Consider the following 15,939-nt stretch of genomic DNA (forward strand, 5'->3'; position numbering starts at 1 on the left):
AGAAGAAGAAAGAGGGTGAAGAACAGTAGTTAAACTATTGTTCTTCACCCTCTTTCTTCTTGATTGCCTAGCAACGGCAAACTAATCATCCTCACATTTTTGTAGTCATCTGTTAAAAATAGTCATGTGTGTTTCCCTTCCCGCACGCATGGTGTCAGTATTGCACCTCTCAGGATGTGCAGTCTGCCTTCAGAACTAAAGAAGACTTTCTTCCCGGTCTGGCTTTGGAGTGCGGTGTGCTGTGAAGGGTGCATGTGAGAGTTGTGTCTCTTGAACAGTGAACAGTAGCGAGGCTCTACTACCGGTGTGGAAAAAGGGTATTTCAGGATGGCGTTAAGTCTTTCCATCAACACAAGCAATCCGCCTCTGGGTGAGTTGCAGCCCGCTATCCCTGACTTAACAACATGTGAACCGTGTGCATGCATCCGCACTGTGACAGCTGGCTGGCTAGTTAGCTGTTAGCTAGTGCACTACGTGTTAATGGAAATGCTGTCTGTGTGTAGTCATCTGTCTCCCCGAGGTCCTTCACCTAACCATTAGGATTAGAGTATGATTTGATATGAAACACAAAGATAGTCAGTATATAACAAATGATAGAATATCGAATGTTTTCCTCCGGAGAGAGCCACATTAAATATCGTGTGTGATAAACTCCGTAATTAGCATGATTTAAGCCGTAGCTTTGTAATGGCTTTGTCACAGAGAGAGTCTAATATGACCTAAATATGTTCTGTAATTGTGTGTCGCCCTGATATGTCCTTATTAGTTGTTACCTAAGTCGGCTGCCTCATAAAACACTAAGAAGCCAATGCTAACTAGTTAGCGTGTATTCGTGGCACTTAAAAACACGTAAAAAACTATATTTGCACAATTCGTGAACATTTTCTTTTAGTAACGCCGGCTGCTCTGCACATTACATTACGTTCACTGTGAGATACAACTCGCTTCATTGCAATGAAGAAGTCTGTGGAGCTAGAATGACACATTGTCAAATCACTGTGCTGTGGCACTGTTGACACGCTGACATTAGCTTTAGCTCAGTTGGGTGATCACTGTATGGAAACTTATCTACAGCCCGACACATCGTGACGACACATCGTGACAGCACACCGTCGCCTTCAAGTTTAGTGTTATGCTAACGCGTACAAATCCTTATATTGTAATAAAAATCTTTTACAAAGACAGGTTCATTCGATGACTAGCATTGTGGCTAAACAGCCTCGCCTGCGTGGTATGAAATAAGAGTAGGTTGGCTGATGCAAGCATCCTGAAACACCAGCTGGGAGCCTGTGAGTGTGTTTCCCCCTCCAAGTCTGTTTCTTTCCCCAGGCAGCAGCGCTCTCTTACAATAAATAGTAGAATATCTTCCTTCACTAAAGTGAAAGCAGCCCTGTAGGTCTTTGATCATCCTGGTAGATTGTTTTGCAGAAAGCCACAGCTGAGACAGTGAAGTCATGGATGCTGAGGGCAGGAGATAAATAAATTCTGTCATCAGAGACATTTCAACAACTGTCAGTAAACATGCTTAATCTTATTTAATTTAAACTCTTCGCAAACTGGCTAGGTTAACATTACATGACTGTGAGGGAGAGATGAACTAGAGAAGCCCACATTATATACCAGCACAGAAAAAGCTTATGTTGGTGTACCAGGACCAGGGGTGGGTAATTATTTTTTTTGTGGGATTCAAATCAAAGAGCTGCGAGTTTTTCCTTTGCCATTGTTTTTAAAATGAATATATAATAAAATAATTATGTAATATGATAATTTGGATACTAGTAGTACAAAGTAAGATGTGTGTTTTAAGGGAGCTTGACCAAAAGACACAACAGCTGACAGGGAAGTGTCAGACAAAGGTGCCACTGTGATCAACTCTGCTGACTTGTATTGTTTTTTTGGATGGTCGTTCTGTTTTCCGTCCCTTGGCCGCATTGAAAGGGCCAGGTGGGCTAGATTTATATTCAATAAAGAATAATATAAACTAACGGTGTGTTCCTTTATCTGTCACGCAGGGGCACTTCTGACAGCTGAGCATGTGAAGAGCAGTGTCCAGGTGTCAGTACAGGAAGCTAAAGACACCCGGCTTCACATCTCAGAGTATGTGGCACAGTAGTTTTAACACCTTTCAGTACAATGTTACAGAGAACATGGACTTATTGTTTTAGTGTTGTACTTATTTCACGTGTATTCAAATCTTCCTCAGTACGATCCAGTTCAGTGATGCCAACTCTATCAGTCGCTACTTGGCCCGGGTTGCTCCCGCTCTCGGTCTCTATGGAGCCAACCTGATGGAGCAGACTGAAGTGAGTATTGTTGTCTGTGCTTCAGAAACTTTGTAACGACTTAGGATTTGTGAATCTGATTTGACTTTACTTTATTTTTGTTGTCCTCAGGTTGACCACTGGCTGGAGTTTAGTGCTCGCCGCCTGTGTGATCAGCCTGGTTTCACCACAGCACTGGGTGAATTGGACAAGACCCTGTCCCTGAGGACCTTTCTGGTTGGAGGCACCCTCACCTTGGCTGACCTGTCCGTCTGGGCTGCCCTCAAAGGTCAGAAATATTTAACGTGCCATTTTTGTTACTGTCTTCAAATTTCAGTTTGTAAGCAGGTAAAATACCGCTCTACTTATACTCTTGTTATTTCTCTCCAGGTCATGCTGAGTGGACGAGCAAGAGCAAATCCTTCTCCCATGTCAGCCGCTGGTTCTTTTTCCTGAGCTCACAGGTTCCCTTCACGGCAGTGTGCCAAAAATACGCCAGTAAAACGGCTCCACTGACGAAATCCAATGTGAGTGTCATATTTAACAGATCAAGTTATTTTTATTATTTCTAAGTTAATTGTTTTTTTGTGTGTGTGGTTTTTTTAAGAAGAAATAGAGAAGGCGGTGTTGAATAATGACTGTAAAGGTGTTTTATCACTGTATGGAAGCTATATTCCAAATCTTGTCATCATGGTATTTATTGATTTATGTGTCATAAAAGTTTCTGACTGTCTGTTTGATAGTCTGACGAAAAGAAGAAGGATGTCGGGAAGTTTGTGGATTTACCAGGAGCTGAGATGGGAAAGGTGGTGGTCCGATTCCCTCCTGAGGCCAGTGGGTAAGGTTTGATCTGGAGTTCATAGGATAAAAATGTATGGTTTTTTTTTTTAACTGGGAGTGTTTCTGTGCCTCTCTGTGCCTAGATACCTGCACATTGGCCACGCCAAGGCTGCGCTGCTAAATCAGCACTACCAGGTCACATTTAAGGGCAAACTCATCATGCGCTTTGATGACACCAACCCTGAAAAGGAGAAGGAAGACTTTGAGAAAGTGAGACATCCCTTGTGTCGGCTCATACTGTTAATCAGTCATAATAATAGCAGACCTCCTTTCAGAAGTAAAGCTGTTTTTGTCCTTTGTCAGATATAAAACATTAAAATTTTTGCTTTGTCACAGGTGATCCTGGAAGATGTTGCCATGCTGCAGATTAAGCCAGACCAGTTCACCTATACCAGTGACCATTTTCCCACCATAATGAAATTTGCTGAGCAGCTGCTTGCAGAGGGAAAGGCCTACATTGATGACACCCCTCCTGAGCAGATGAAGCAGGAGAGGGAGCAGCGTGCAGAGTCTAAATGCAGAAGCAACAGTACGCCTGCAGAAACCTGCCATGATTGCCATTCAGAGTGAAAGCTGGATCTCTGCAACATGCTAGATTCTATAGTCATCCCTCTCTCCATCTTATCTGTAGCTGTGGAGCAGAACATGAAGATGTGGTCTGAGATGAAAAAGGGAACAGAGTATGGTCAGACGTGCTGCATGAGGGCCAAGATTGACATGAACTCCAACAACGGCTGCTTGAGAGACCCCACCCTCTACCGCTGCAAGGCCACTCCCCACCCCAGGACCGGAAGCACTTACAAGTACTTACCTTTAATAAACCTAGGCAGGGGCAAAATAGATTAATAGTCAATTACAGAAGGCTGTTTCTTACATTGTTACTTGACTGTGACCAAACATTATTCCAACAACTTTCCCATAACCACATGAATTGTCAAATATTGCCTCTTTCAGGGTCTACCCAACATACGACTTTGCCTGCCCCATTGTGGACAGTCTGGAGGGTGTTACCCATGCTCTCAGGACCACTGAGTACCACGACAGAGATGACCAGTTCTACTGGATCATCAATGCTCTGCGGCTCAGGAAACCCTACATCTGGGAGTACGCTAGACTCAACCTCAACAACACAGTGCTGTCCAAGAGGAAGCTCACCTGGTTTGTCGACCAGGGATATGTCGACGGATGGTTAGTTTAATTCAGTTGGTTTAATGTTTAGTAAGGTAACCTTTTTGCCCCTGTAGCCCTAAGATCTATGGACTCTCTTATCGTCTTGCAGGGATGACCCTCGCTTCCCCACTGTCAGAGGAGTCCTGAGGAGAGGGATGACTGTGGAGGGCCTGAAACAGTTTATAGCCGCCCAGGTACAGCTTTCATTCAGTCATACAGTAGGAAAAAATAAAAAAAGCCCACCCAACACTAGTCAAATTACCCAAAGACTGTTTATTCAGTGTTATCCCATGAAATGGTGTTCAAAAATAAGAAGTTACATAAATGTACTGGTTTGCTTTTGTCTTCTTTCAAGGGTGGATCGAGATCTGTGGTCAACATGGAGTGGGACAAGATCTGGGCTTTCAATAAGAAGGTACAGTTTAAAATGTTTCATCCCTAACTGATTATGTGAACCTCATAATTTGAATGAAGATACATGTGAAGTTTGGCTTTGCTGCAGCAGTACATTTAAAATGACTTGTATGTATCATCTTAAGGGCCCATGGAAAAACCTGCACAGTATTTTAGTCTCTGTCTAAATACAACAACAGTTTCTAAGTGACTGAGCATGACTTCAGCTAAAGCCTGTAATCAACACAAGTTCAGAGACTTCACTGCTGGCATGGCTTCTACCTGCTTCACTGTTTTTACTTTAAATGTTTTCATTAGCCCCAGCTCCTGCATGCGTTTCCTTTTTCCCTCCTCTTCCTCATCACCCCTCACCTTTGACCCTTTTTATTAACCCTAGTAACAAAACAAGCCCAAAGAGCTCCTTCATTTTATGCTCGACATTTGTTTATTTTTGTCCACATTTTCATTTGTCTGGACATCTGTGTTGCTTCCATTGTGTGGGTTTCCTGCTGGCACTCGCTGCTTCATCCCAGAGTGTGGTAGTAGGTGTGAGGCTATTGGGATATAAACCGACATAACAGTCGGTTCTATTTATAGTGCTAACGTATAATAATAGGTTTGTGGACAGAGAATATTAGAAATCAAGTGTAGTGCAGTGACACTGAAGTTGATATTTATGTTCAAACAGCTACACGTGTGTTTTTTGGAAGGACTTCATATGCATGTTCAACTAACCCAGTCCTCCATTCCCTTAGTTACATGCCTGAAAGCTTCCTTCATGTTGCTGTATGTTACAGGCATTTATTCAGAAGCCTCATCTGATTGATTCTTTGTTGTAGAGTTGCAGTTTAATGCCGTAGCATATGTGCAAAATTTGGTTTAAAGTAGGGAAGCCCATTAAATCTCACTATTATGATGATTCCCTGAAATATTATAGCTTTAGAGAGACTGTGCGTAACACTGTTTATTTTTGGAATTCGGCTCAGATCAAGCATGTGACACAACTTTTTCTCTTCTGCTGTGTGCTTTTATCTCTGGCATTGTTACAGCACAACACGTTTGTTGCACAGTAACTTTCAGTTCAGCACTGTGATCTGTTTTGTAGAGCAGGACAATTCCCTTATCATTAATGTAATACGGCCAGCGTTCTGAGACATGTTGGGTTTAGCACTGTTGTCTCACATGGATGGAGACTAAATGGACTAGTTAATTTGTGCTTTAATTTTTTCATTTGATCTGAAAACAAAAGTCATATTAATTGAATGGAATGACTTTCATTGTTTATTAAGTGGTATAATATCGATTTTATGCATTTTTTCTTGCATTATTAACATTAATTCTGCTTACTCTCGCCCCTCTTTTGATTCCCATGTGCTATTTCGAATAAAGAGATTAACAGGCAGTGTCGGCATATAAAGTCAAGACTAATGTTCAGAAAGTAATATTTGGATAAGCATAAATTGGAGCTTTGATACAGGTTCAGATGAGACACAAACCAAAACAGGAAGGTGTAAGCCACCTTACTGAGAACAAAGCAGCAAGAAGAACGGTTATGTGAACGGTCCATTCTGGGTAAATGTGTGTCTACCTCTTTCCTCTCTCTCTTCCTCCCTCCTTGTATCTGACATTAAACAGCATCTCACTCTTCTGTTTCCAAGCTGCCAGTTAGCTGTCTGAAGGTATTCCTCCATACCCTCCTCCTCCTCCTCCTCCGCTTCATTATGTTCACCCTCCCTGCTTTTGTCATGTTCAGGCTTACCTGTAAATCCACCGACTGCCTGCGCTATTTTATCAGCCAGATGTGCAGAGAAGAGAATGACGTTTTAAGGAATTCTGTGTGCATTCAAATATTTCTGAAACAAATTTCAGGACATTAAGTCGCTTTGATAAAATCAAACCCTTATTTTCTACCACATTAACCACAAACCTTGTTGTCATCTTCTCCATCTTTATTAACCTGCAGCTCCACTTCGTCTTCATCATTCATCTGACATTTTAGGAAGTGCATCCCATTCATCTCCATTATTAGAAGGATCCACTAAAGAAGATCTAATTGACTGAGCTAAATTGTTCCTCAAAAAATGTACAACAGAAAATCATCTTTGTCCACCTGTAAGCTTCTCTGTTGGTATTTCAAGGCTTGAGCTAAACCTTGGGTTTCATGTTCAGTGGTTGCTGCTCTTTTAAGCTTTCATGGTTTAAATTTTGAGTACCGTAAGTAGTTTATAGAGATGCATCCGCCAGTTCTTCTGTATTTTCTTGTATAATCTACAGTAACTAAGACCTCCTGGCTTGATGTTTACCTGGTGTTAAAGTGGCTGGTAAAATAGTAGAAGTGGAAGGTGACGGAATAAGCAGCTCAGCTTGTATCCCTGACTTGCATACAGTCATGCTTCACCCATGCAATTAGCTTTCTTCGTTTTCTTTGTGCCTTCCTTTTTTATTTGTCACTTACAGAGCTGAGGTGTTACTGTCGCCATTTTGTTTTTGGTTTCATGAAATGGCATTATTTTCTACTTTCTTTTCATTACTCAGCATTTTGTATGTAAAGATCGTTCCACCCTTTTCTGTCTTTTTGACCCGTGTCCTGACACTTGTGTGTCCTTCTCTGTATTTGTGTTGTAGGTTATTGACCCAGTAGCTCCCAGGTACACAGCTCTGTCCGGCTCCTATGTGGTTCCAGTTTTGGTTCCAGAGGCTAAAGAGGAGATGAAGAAAGTGGACAAACATCCTAAGGTTAGCAGTGTCTTCTTGTTATGTGCAGCCTCATTGAGGCTTTATTAGAATTGTTTATTTTTAATCTAAACACTCTTGCTTGAAGGCTTGAATGACCTCACCAGCATGAGAGGAGTTATACAATTCAGTGATATGTAGGAGACATTAAGTTATTCCTGTGCTCATCCAGAACGCTGAGGTTGGGATGAAGGAAGTTTGGTACGGACCTAAAGTGCTGGTTGAAGGAGCCGATGCTGAGACCTTCACAGAGGGAGAGATGGTCACTTTCATTAACTGGGGCAACCTCATCATCACCAAGATAAACAAGTATGTATAACCATTTCTTGGCTAATCCTGATTGTTAAAAATCTGTAGGTCTTGCCTGAAATCACTCTTACTTTTCATGCCACTCAGAGGGGCTGATGGGAAGGTTACATCCATGGAGGCTCGTCTGAACCTGGACAACAAGGACTACAAGAAAACGACAAAGATCACATGGCTGGCCGACACAAACAGTTCCCCGCTCCTGCCCACAATCTGTGTCAGCTATCAGCAACTCATCTCCAAAGCTGTCATCACCAAAGATGATGATTTCAAAGATTACATTAATAAAAACAGCAAGGTCTGTGCTTTGCTCCATGTGTATATGTATGTGTGTGGGATGTTCCCTTATACTCTTCTGTTCTACTCCTGCTCTCAGGTGGAGGAGAAGATGCTTGGTGATCCCTGTCTCAAGAACTTGAAAAAAGGTGACATCATCCAGCTCCAGAGGCGAGGCTTCTACATCTGTGACCAGCCCTACGAGCCTGTCAGGTGAACCAAATAACACCTTAATCCACTCAGCCCTATTGAACTGGCGTACTGTTTGTGTATAACTAAGACTCTGTCTGCAGTCCTAACAGCTGTAAGGAGAGCCCTTGTATCCTGCTCTACATCCCTGATGGTCACACAAAGGAAATGCCAACTGCAGGATCCAAGGACAAGACCAAGAGCCAGGCCTCCAACAACACAGTGAGTGCTCTAAAAACAGCTGGAGCTTAACATGGTGAATGTGAACGGGTGTAACCAGTAGTGCAAGCATTGTACAAGTATTAGATAGATAGCCTGAGGGAAGATAGACTTCAGGTCCAGATTTTAAGAAACCACAGAGCAAAGCCTTAGACTTTAGGGATGAACGGTTTGCTTGCTCTTCTCTGTGATCTTAGCCGGCCACGCGTACCAAGGCTGCTCCGCCCACCTCGTCCCCAGCTCCCTCCCCTGCCTCAGCAACTGACCTGTTCACACGCATTGTTGCACAAGGAGAAGCTGTCCGTCAGCTAAAGGCTTCCAAAGCTCCTAAGGATGAGGTGGACAAGGCAGTTCAGCAGCTGCTTTCATTGAAGGTATGTCAGGGTTAACTTGAAACTCTGAGAACTGTTTAGAGTTAAAGAGTTAGTTAAATATCTGAAGTATTTTGCAATATTAATCTTTTTTTTGTGCAGGCGCAGTTTAAGCAGGAAACAGGTTTGGACTACAAGCCAGGCATGGCTCCTCCAGCTGCTTCACCCCAGCCTACCTCTTCATTAGACTCCGCCTCCTGCCCTTTTACCCGTGTTGCTCAGCAGGGTGAGCTCGTCAGGAAACTAAAAGCAGAGCAGGCTCCAAAGGTATGGGACACATTCCGAACTGTAATTTTCCCAACTGTAATATCAATGTCCATTCCAGACGTCGAAAGTCTCCTGTGTAATCTTTCCCTGCTCATATCCCAAATATTTTACTGTTATATATTTGTCCATTAATTGTTCATGTCAAATGCAATCAACTAAGATGGTTTGTTGATGGCACCAGGACCAGGTTGACGTTGCCGTGAAGCAGCTCCTCGCTCTCAAGGCAGAGTTTAAAAAGCTGACTGGTCAAGATTACAAACCAGGAATGGTCCCACCTGCCACCTCAGCTCCTTCTGCAACCGCCCCCTCCTCCTCTGCCTCCCCCTCTTCTTCAAGCCTGCATGAGCGCGTTGCACAGCAGGGGGAAGTTGTGAGAAAACTGAAGTCTGAAAAAGCCCCAAAGGTATTGATATGCCAGATTTTAGGCAGTATAATTTTCCTGTTAAAAACTTAGGTAACAGAAAAATCAAGCTTCAGATACATTGCTTAAATAAAACAAGGACCAAATGGTTTTTTTTTTTTTTTTTTTTTTTTTTTTTTTTTTTAAATCTGGATGTAAATTATACATGCATGCAATGACAAAATACTTAACCGGTTTTGTAGGCTTAAAAATAACAAAGTTTCCCTCTCTGTGTTTCCAGGACCAGGTTGATGCAGCAGTGAAACAGCTGCTTGCACTGAAGGCCGAATACAAAGAGGCCACAGGCCAGGAGTACAAACCTGGAGCAGCCCCAGCACAGAAAGCTGAGGTGCCAGTCCAGAAAACCTCTACCTCAGCTCCTGCTCCCACTGGCCTCTATGAGAAGGTGGCTGAACAGGGAGAAGTGGTCAGGAAACTAAAGTCTGAAAAGGCTCCTAAAGTAAGATTTCCCAATCTCCCATTCTCCTGCTCTGTTTGTAGCATTCAGCAGTCATCCAACTGATGTGACTGTTTCCATACTTGTGATTTCATCAGGATCAGGTAGATGCTGCAGTGAAGCAGCTGTTGGCTCTGAAGACAGAATACAAACAGCAGACTGGACAGGATTACAAGCCAGGACTACAAGCCCCAGCTAGCCCTGCCCAGACCCAGTCCACCACTGCCACTTCCACATCAAGCTCTTCCCCACAGGCCCAGGAAGTGTTCTCACAGGTGGCCCAGCAGGGAGAGGTGGTGAGGAAGCTGAAATCCGAGAAGGCCCCCAAGGTAGTGAAGCCTTCACAGACTGTAATTAAATACAGCTAGTATTGCAGTGGCAAAAAAAAACAATAACATGATGTGTTTCAGGACCAAGTGGATGCAGCTGTGAAGACTTTACTTGACCTGAAGAACAAGTATAAGACTCTAACGGGTCAGGACTACAAACCAGTGAGTGCAGCTGGAGCGACTGGAGGAGAGGACAAAAACCGTAAGGAGAGGGAGAACAAGTCTGAGAAACAAGGAGGTGGAGGAGGAGGTGGAGGAAAGAAGGGTAAAGGAGACAAGGCCGGCCAGGGCAAGGAGGGAGGAGCAGGAGGTGCTGGAGAGGGTCAAGGGCCCAAGAAGCAAACACGGTGAGAGACTGAAAGCAAGAGAAGAAAAAATAGGTTTAATTTTTCCTGCTAACATAACTTAAAATGATAATCCTGCCAATAAACGATCTAAATATCACAAAGATGTTGAGGAACAAAATGTTATTTTACTTTTAAGAACATGTGGATAAATAACATTGCCTTTGTAGTTACCGGCTATAATGAGATGTTCCTGAAACTGATTCTGAAAATGGCCGATTGGTGAGCCAATAAAAAATCTTTACACAGAGATGCTTTTTCAGACTTCTGTTTTGAGCACATAACAGTCAACAACAATGAGTATGGTGTAGTGTTTAGTTAACATAATACAGTGACACACTTACCTTCAGCTGCCTGTCAGTTTTAGTGCTTTGCTTTAGACCAGTGCTAAAACACACGGGTTTTGGACTTTGAAGACGGATTACGTCTCAGATCAACTGTGCACTGCCGTGTTTTAATGGCCGAAGAGGGTTTTTATAATCAGAATTGGTGAGTCTGAATGATTAATGACTTTTTGGCTTGTTTTGTGCTATCAGTGTTGAAATGGCTGGCTTTATGGTAGCGCTACAGTACTAATTTTGTATGTACATCTTAGTCATACTATTTGTGTGGCTCAAGGGTTATGTTCTAACATTAATTCCCAGATGATGAATCCTATACTCTCTGGTAATTGCCACCATAAGCTTGACGTTTAGAAATCAGCTGACTTCTCCTGTAACACCAACAGCAGATCAAAGTTTATTCTAAAATGCTCTAAATACCTGCAAAACTGCCGTTCTGATCAGCCTCAGTTCTTTGTTGTTGCTAATTAGTCAATCTCAGCATGCTAACACATTTGCTAAGATGTCAATTACAAAAAAAATGTTTTATCCGCTTAGCATTAGCATGTTAGCATTGTGATTAGTTTTTTGGCACATGTGCACTGTTAAAACTTTAAAATCTGCTAAAGTAGGAAAGGGATTTTAGAAAAAAAAAATAACTTTTGTTCCTCAGATTTTTTGTAACTATAATTGGTATGTGCCAAAAAAGGATTATCATTTTGTCCTTGTGGTGCAGAGCTATGTCTGTCAGTCACGGCAAACTGGTTTGCTTCCAGTTGCATGATTGATTGGATTGAGATTATTCCTGTGTCAGTGTTTTCTTGCTAGAGTAATGGTCTTTGAACTTGTTCCTTGATATTCTTTTAGAGTGGACTAACCAACCTGACCTGTCATTGTATTGTGTCCTGTGCTTCACCACTACAGTTTGCCATCTAATTAAATATGTGGTTAAAATGCATTTGTGCCTGTAGTTATGTGTGTTATTTATATGTAACTATCTGGAGGTTTGGTTTGCACTGACTAATATCTGTATCATGTCAGGTTGGGGTTGGAGGCTAAGAAGGAGGAGAACCTGGCTGACTGGTACTCTCAGGTGAGTCCTCTTCATTTGAATCACACCACCATCTACAACCACTAAAACACATGCAACACATTTCTAAAAATGTCTCTTTTTATATAATTTTTTTCCTCTAGGTCATCACTAAAGCAGAGATGATCGAGTACTATGATGTCAGTGGATGTTATGTCTTGCGTCCGTGGTCCTACTCCATTTGGGAGGCCATCAAAGAATTCTTTGACAGGGAAATTAAGAAACTAGGAGTGGAAAACTGCTACTTCCCCATGTTCGTCTCTCAGGCCGCCTTGGAGAAGGAAAAGTCCCATATTGAAGACTTTGCTCCTGAGGTAAATGGAAACCCCCTTTATGACATCCTGTTGTTTAAAATCAATGCTTATTTCTGTAGCCCATGCTAAAACACCAGCACTCCGTTATGCATGGTCAAAGTAGCACTGAGGTGAAAAAAGAATAAGAATATGGATGTTAAAATGTGCATAATATCCCTTTTAACTATGGTGCGATTTCCTTTTCCAGGTTGCCTGGGTGACCCGGTCAGGAAAAACTGAACTGGCTGAGCCCATTGCTGTCAGACCAACCAGTGAGACAGGTCTGAACCGCAGCTCTTCAGTGCAGGCACACATGCAACATGTAGTGTTTAAAAGAGACGTGTCGTTGATGGTTTCTTTTTGTTTGTTTACTTCAGTGATGTATCCAGCCTACGCTAAATGGGTCCAGTCCCACAGAGACCTGCCAATCAAACTCAACCAGTGGTGTAATGTTGTGGTCAGTGCTAAAAAAAATCATCCTTCTTCACTGATACAGGCTTACAGTTCCACTTTTAGACACTCAACTTTTTCTCTCTGCTTACGTTTTCTTGTTCCTTTCCTCTTGTTTAGAGGTGGGAGTTCAAACACCCTCAGCCTTTCCTGAGGACCAGAGAGTTCCTGTGGCAGGAGGGACACACAGCATTTGCCACTAAAGAGGAGGCAGCTGAGGAGGTAACAGACCTGACTGCTCTGCTGTTATATAGACTCAAACGCAATAGTCTGCTTTTGAAAGTGATAAAGGGTTTTGTGAATGTAGGTGCTGCAGATCCTTGACCTGTATGCCAGGGTGTATGAAGAGCTGATGGCGATCCCTGTGGTGAAAGGGAGGAAGACGGAGAAGGAAAAGTTTGCAGGAGGAGATTACACAACTACCGTGGAGGCGTTCATCTCTGCCAGTGGCCGAGCCATTCAGGTAGTAAACTGACTTCATTTTCTGATGGTTAATTAAGCAAAGAAACATATTGGTCACTTTCTTCTGTCTCCTCAGGGTGCTACATCCCATCATCTGGGTCAGAACTTCTCTAAGATGTTTGAGATTGTATTTGAGGATCCCAAGAAGCCTGGAGAGAAGCAGCTGGCTTTCCAAAACTCTTGGGGAATCACCACCAGGACCATCGGTGTCCTCACCATGGTCCATGGAGACAACATGGGACTTGTACTGCCACCCAGAGTGGCCTGCCTGCAGGTAAAGAATCAGACACATTCTCACCCATGCATGGTTATTTTATTTTTAAAGTGACAAAGGTTGAACGATCTGCTTTTTTGTGTTACATTTTTTCCCAGGTTGTCATCATCCCATGTGGAATCACTGCATCCCTACCAGAGCAGGAGAAGGAGGCCTTGATGGCCCTCTGCTCCAAATACCTGACAAGGCTGCAGGATGCTGGCGTCAGAGTGAAGACTGACCTCAGAGACAACTACTCCCCTGGCTGGAAGTTCAACCACTGGGAGCTCAAGGTTAATAATTATGTATTATTGGATTTATAGTTTTAACATAATCCACTAATCAAAGAAAGGAAAAAGGATCTAACTTAGAATAGACTTTATTGTCATTGCACGGGTTTCATACAGTAGTATGTAGTTTCATCATTGTTGCTGACCGTTGTTGTTGTGTACGCCTGACCAGGGTGTTCCTATCCGCCTGGAAGTGGGCCCTAAAGACATGCAGCAAAATCAGTGTGTCGCAGTGAGGAGAGACACTGGTGCAAAGGTGACAATTCCAGCAGCTGAAGTGGAGAAGAAGCTGACTGCCATGTTGGAGGACATCCAGAACAGCCTGTTCAAGAAGTAAGAAGCACTTCTACATGTCATGATCAGACTTAGACTTGTCGGCCATTTTGTTTTAAATCAGCAGGATAACATCACAGCAAGTTAGGTGTTAACACTGAGCTCAGAAGGGATAGTGACACTCGTGTTTTCCTCACTGCTGCACATAGATTTAGCTTCCATTCTTTATGTGATGTGGGGCGTCCTTGCTTAGGCAAGAAGTGTCTTCCGATGCAGTTCCAGTGATTTCTGTCAGTCCATCTTCCATCTGTGTTTTGTCAGGAAGTTTGGATGGAAAAAAGTGCTTCTGCTGACACTAATGTAGAAAAGCTGCACTACTGCTCACCACTAGATGTCAGAAATGCAAGGGCTGTGTGCATCACTGTGATAGAAGGGACTTACTGAATGAAAAGGTTACATTACATGATATCTGTTAATATATGAAAACCTAACCCGAGTGTAAAATGTGTGCCAGAGCTTCAGATGACTTGAAGAGTCACATGGTGGTTGCTGACACAATGGAACAGTTCCAGAAAGAGCTGGACCAGGGCAAGGTGAGTAACACATTACCAGCACAGACATCTTTATTGTCTGTCTTCAGCAGTGGAAATCATTGATTTATTCGTCTTGCTTGACAGATTGTCCAAATCCCATTCTGTGGAGGAATTGAATGTGAGGACTGGATCAAGAAAACCACTGCCAAGTACGTCCAACATGTTGGGTTTGTCACTCACAAATCCACAAAAGAGCTGACTCTTTGAACTGTTCATTTTTAGTAAAAAACGTATTGATGATTTTTGGTTATTTGTCATGATTTGAGTTACTCAGCCTCAGTTTGAAACGATTTTAATCTCTGTTTTTTGTAGGGACCAGGACCTGGAGCCCGGAGCACCATCCATGGGAGCCAAGAGCCTTTGTATCCCGTTCTCTCCTCTGAAGAGCCTGCAGCCTGGTCAGCTGTGTGTCAGTGGCAAGGAGCCTGCCCAGTACTACACTCTGTTTGGACGCAGCTACTAAAGAAGTGGAGCTAGAGCATGAACATCTCAGTAGTAAAGGGCTTTCCCTCTTTCTTTTACCTGTTTATCGTTTCCCATCTATTGTGGGTGTCTAACCCTAACCCAAACTCATATTTCGTAGTTTTGCTTTGCTTTGTTTTTTTACTCACTATAAGCATCTGATTTCTTCACAAGAAGAACTACAGTTCTCTTATGACCCAGTGTAGCCAGTGCTGAATGGCTGACTACTTTCTAAAGGCCACACTCACCAGAAGGGATGGAACACAACAGTCAGGCACGCTTGTCAACATCTATCATCTCCCAAAGTATGGTTATTTAAATAGTAACAGCTGCATTTGGATTTGGAAACCTTGTTTTTGTAACTCCCTCTTTTCAGGTATATTATTCGTTTAATATGTTGTATTTATCAATTTAGTAAACCTTATTAAATCAGGCTAACTGTAAAAATAAACACTTGTGCAGATATTGAAAGCTATTAACAACTATCTGTTGAAAAGCCGTGTGGCTGCCCACAGTCCGGTTTTGCAGTCAGACTGTCTCAGGACTTCTGCAGGTACGGGTTACTGTTCCCTCAGCTCTGTCTGACCTCTCTGATCCACCAGAGGCAAAGATGTAAATGTGTTACATGGTAAAATAGCCAGTGTTGTAGCCCTCTGTTACTTCTGTCCAGGAAAGACCTCTGTAACTTGAATAAAGTCATTTCCACAGAAAACTGTCATGTGTTTTGTGTTAGGTTATTTTTCAATAGGGAAAACAGAAATGCATTAAATCAGCAGTCATATAACATCCAGACTTATGGTGTAATATTATTTATATCGGTAATAACATAACATTTTGTCACCAACCGAGGTGTTGCATATTATTAGGTTATTGCAGTACATAGAGAAGGTTGCCGGTC

General features: G+C 42.6%; 1 protein-coding gene across 1 annotated transcript; it reads left to right on the forward strand.

Annotated features, from left to right (window-relative positions):
* The first annotated feature begins 190 nt into the window (after positions 1-190).
* eprs1 (glutamyl-prolyl-tRNA synthetase 1) lies at positions 191-15,488 on the forward strand. The gene is made up of 35 exons (XM_028401160.1): positions 191-370; positions 2,013-2,097; positions 2,204-2,303; positions 2,394-2,550; positions 2,652-2,788; positions 3,005-3,099; positions 3,185-3,311; positions 3,438-3,630; positions 3,733-3,904; positions 4,056-4,289; positions 4,381-4,465; positions 4,627-4,686; positions 7,290-7,400; positions 7,570-7,706; positions 7,794-8,001; positions 8,080-8,192; positions 8,273-8,390; positions 8,585-8,761; positions 8,861-9,025; positions 9,207-9,428; positions 9,667-9,885; positions 9,981-10,211; positions 10,293-10,558; positions 11,917-11,968; positions 12,070-12,279; positions 12,467-12,539; positions 12,636-12,715; positions 12,829-12,930; positions 13,016-13,171; positions 13,247-13,444; positions 13,543-13,716; positions 13,886-14,046; positions 14,501-14,579; positions 14,664-14,728; positions 14,892-15,488. The coding sequence occupies exons 1-35, from the start codon at positions 328-330 to the stop codon at positions 15,040-15,042; spliced, it is 4,956 nt and encodes a 1,651-aa protein (XP_028256961.1). The 5' UTR covers positions 191-327; the 3' UTR covers positions 15,043-15,488.
* Positions 15,489-15,939: the final 451 nt, after the last annotated feature.

Source organism: Parambassis ranga, chromosome 3, assembly GCF_900634625.1.
Source record: "Parambassis ranga chromosome 3, fParRan2.1, whole genome shotgun sequence".
Lineage (NCBI taxonomy): Eukaryota > Metazoa > Chordata > Actinopteri > Ambassidae > Parambassis > Parambassis ranga.

Excerpts from the sequence above, each read along its gene's own strand:
- eprs1 (XM_028401160.1), top strand. The coding sequence starts at position 328 with ATGGCGTTAAGTCTTTCCATCAACACAAGCAATCCGCCTCTGG. Across the intron at positions 4,466-4,626 it reads AACAGTTTATAGCCGCCCAG|GGTGGATCGAGATCTGTGGT; the intron begins GTACAGCTTTCA and ends TCTTCTTTCAAG. Across the intron at positions 11,969-12,069 it reads TGGCTGACTGGTACTCTCAG|GTCATCACTAAAGCAGAGAT; the intron begins GTGAGTCCTCTT and ends TTTTTCCTCTAG.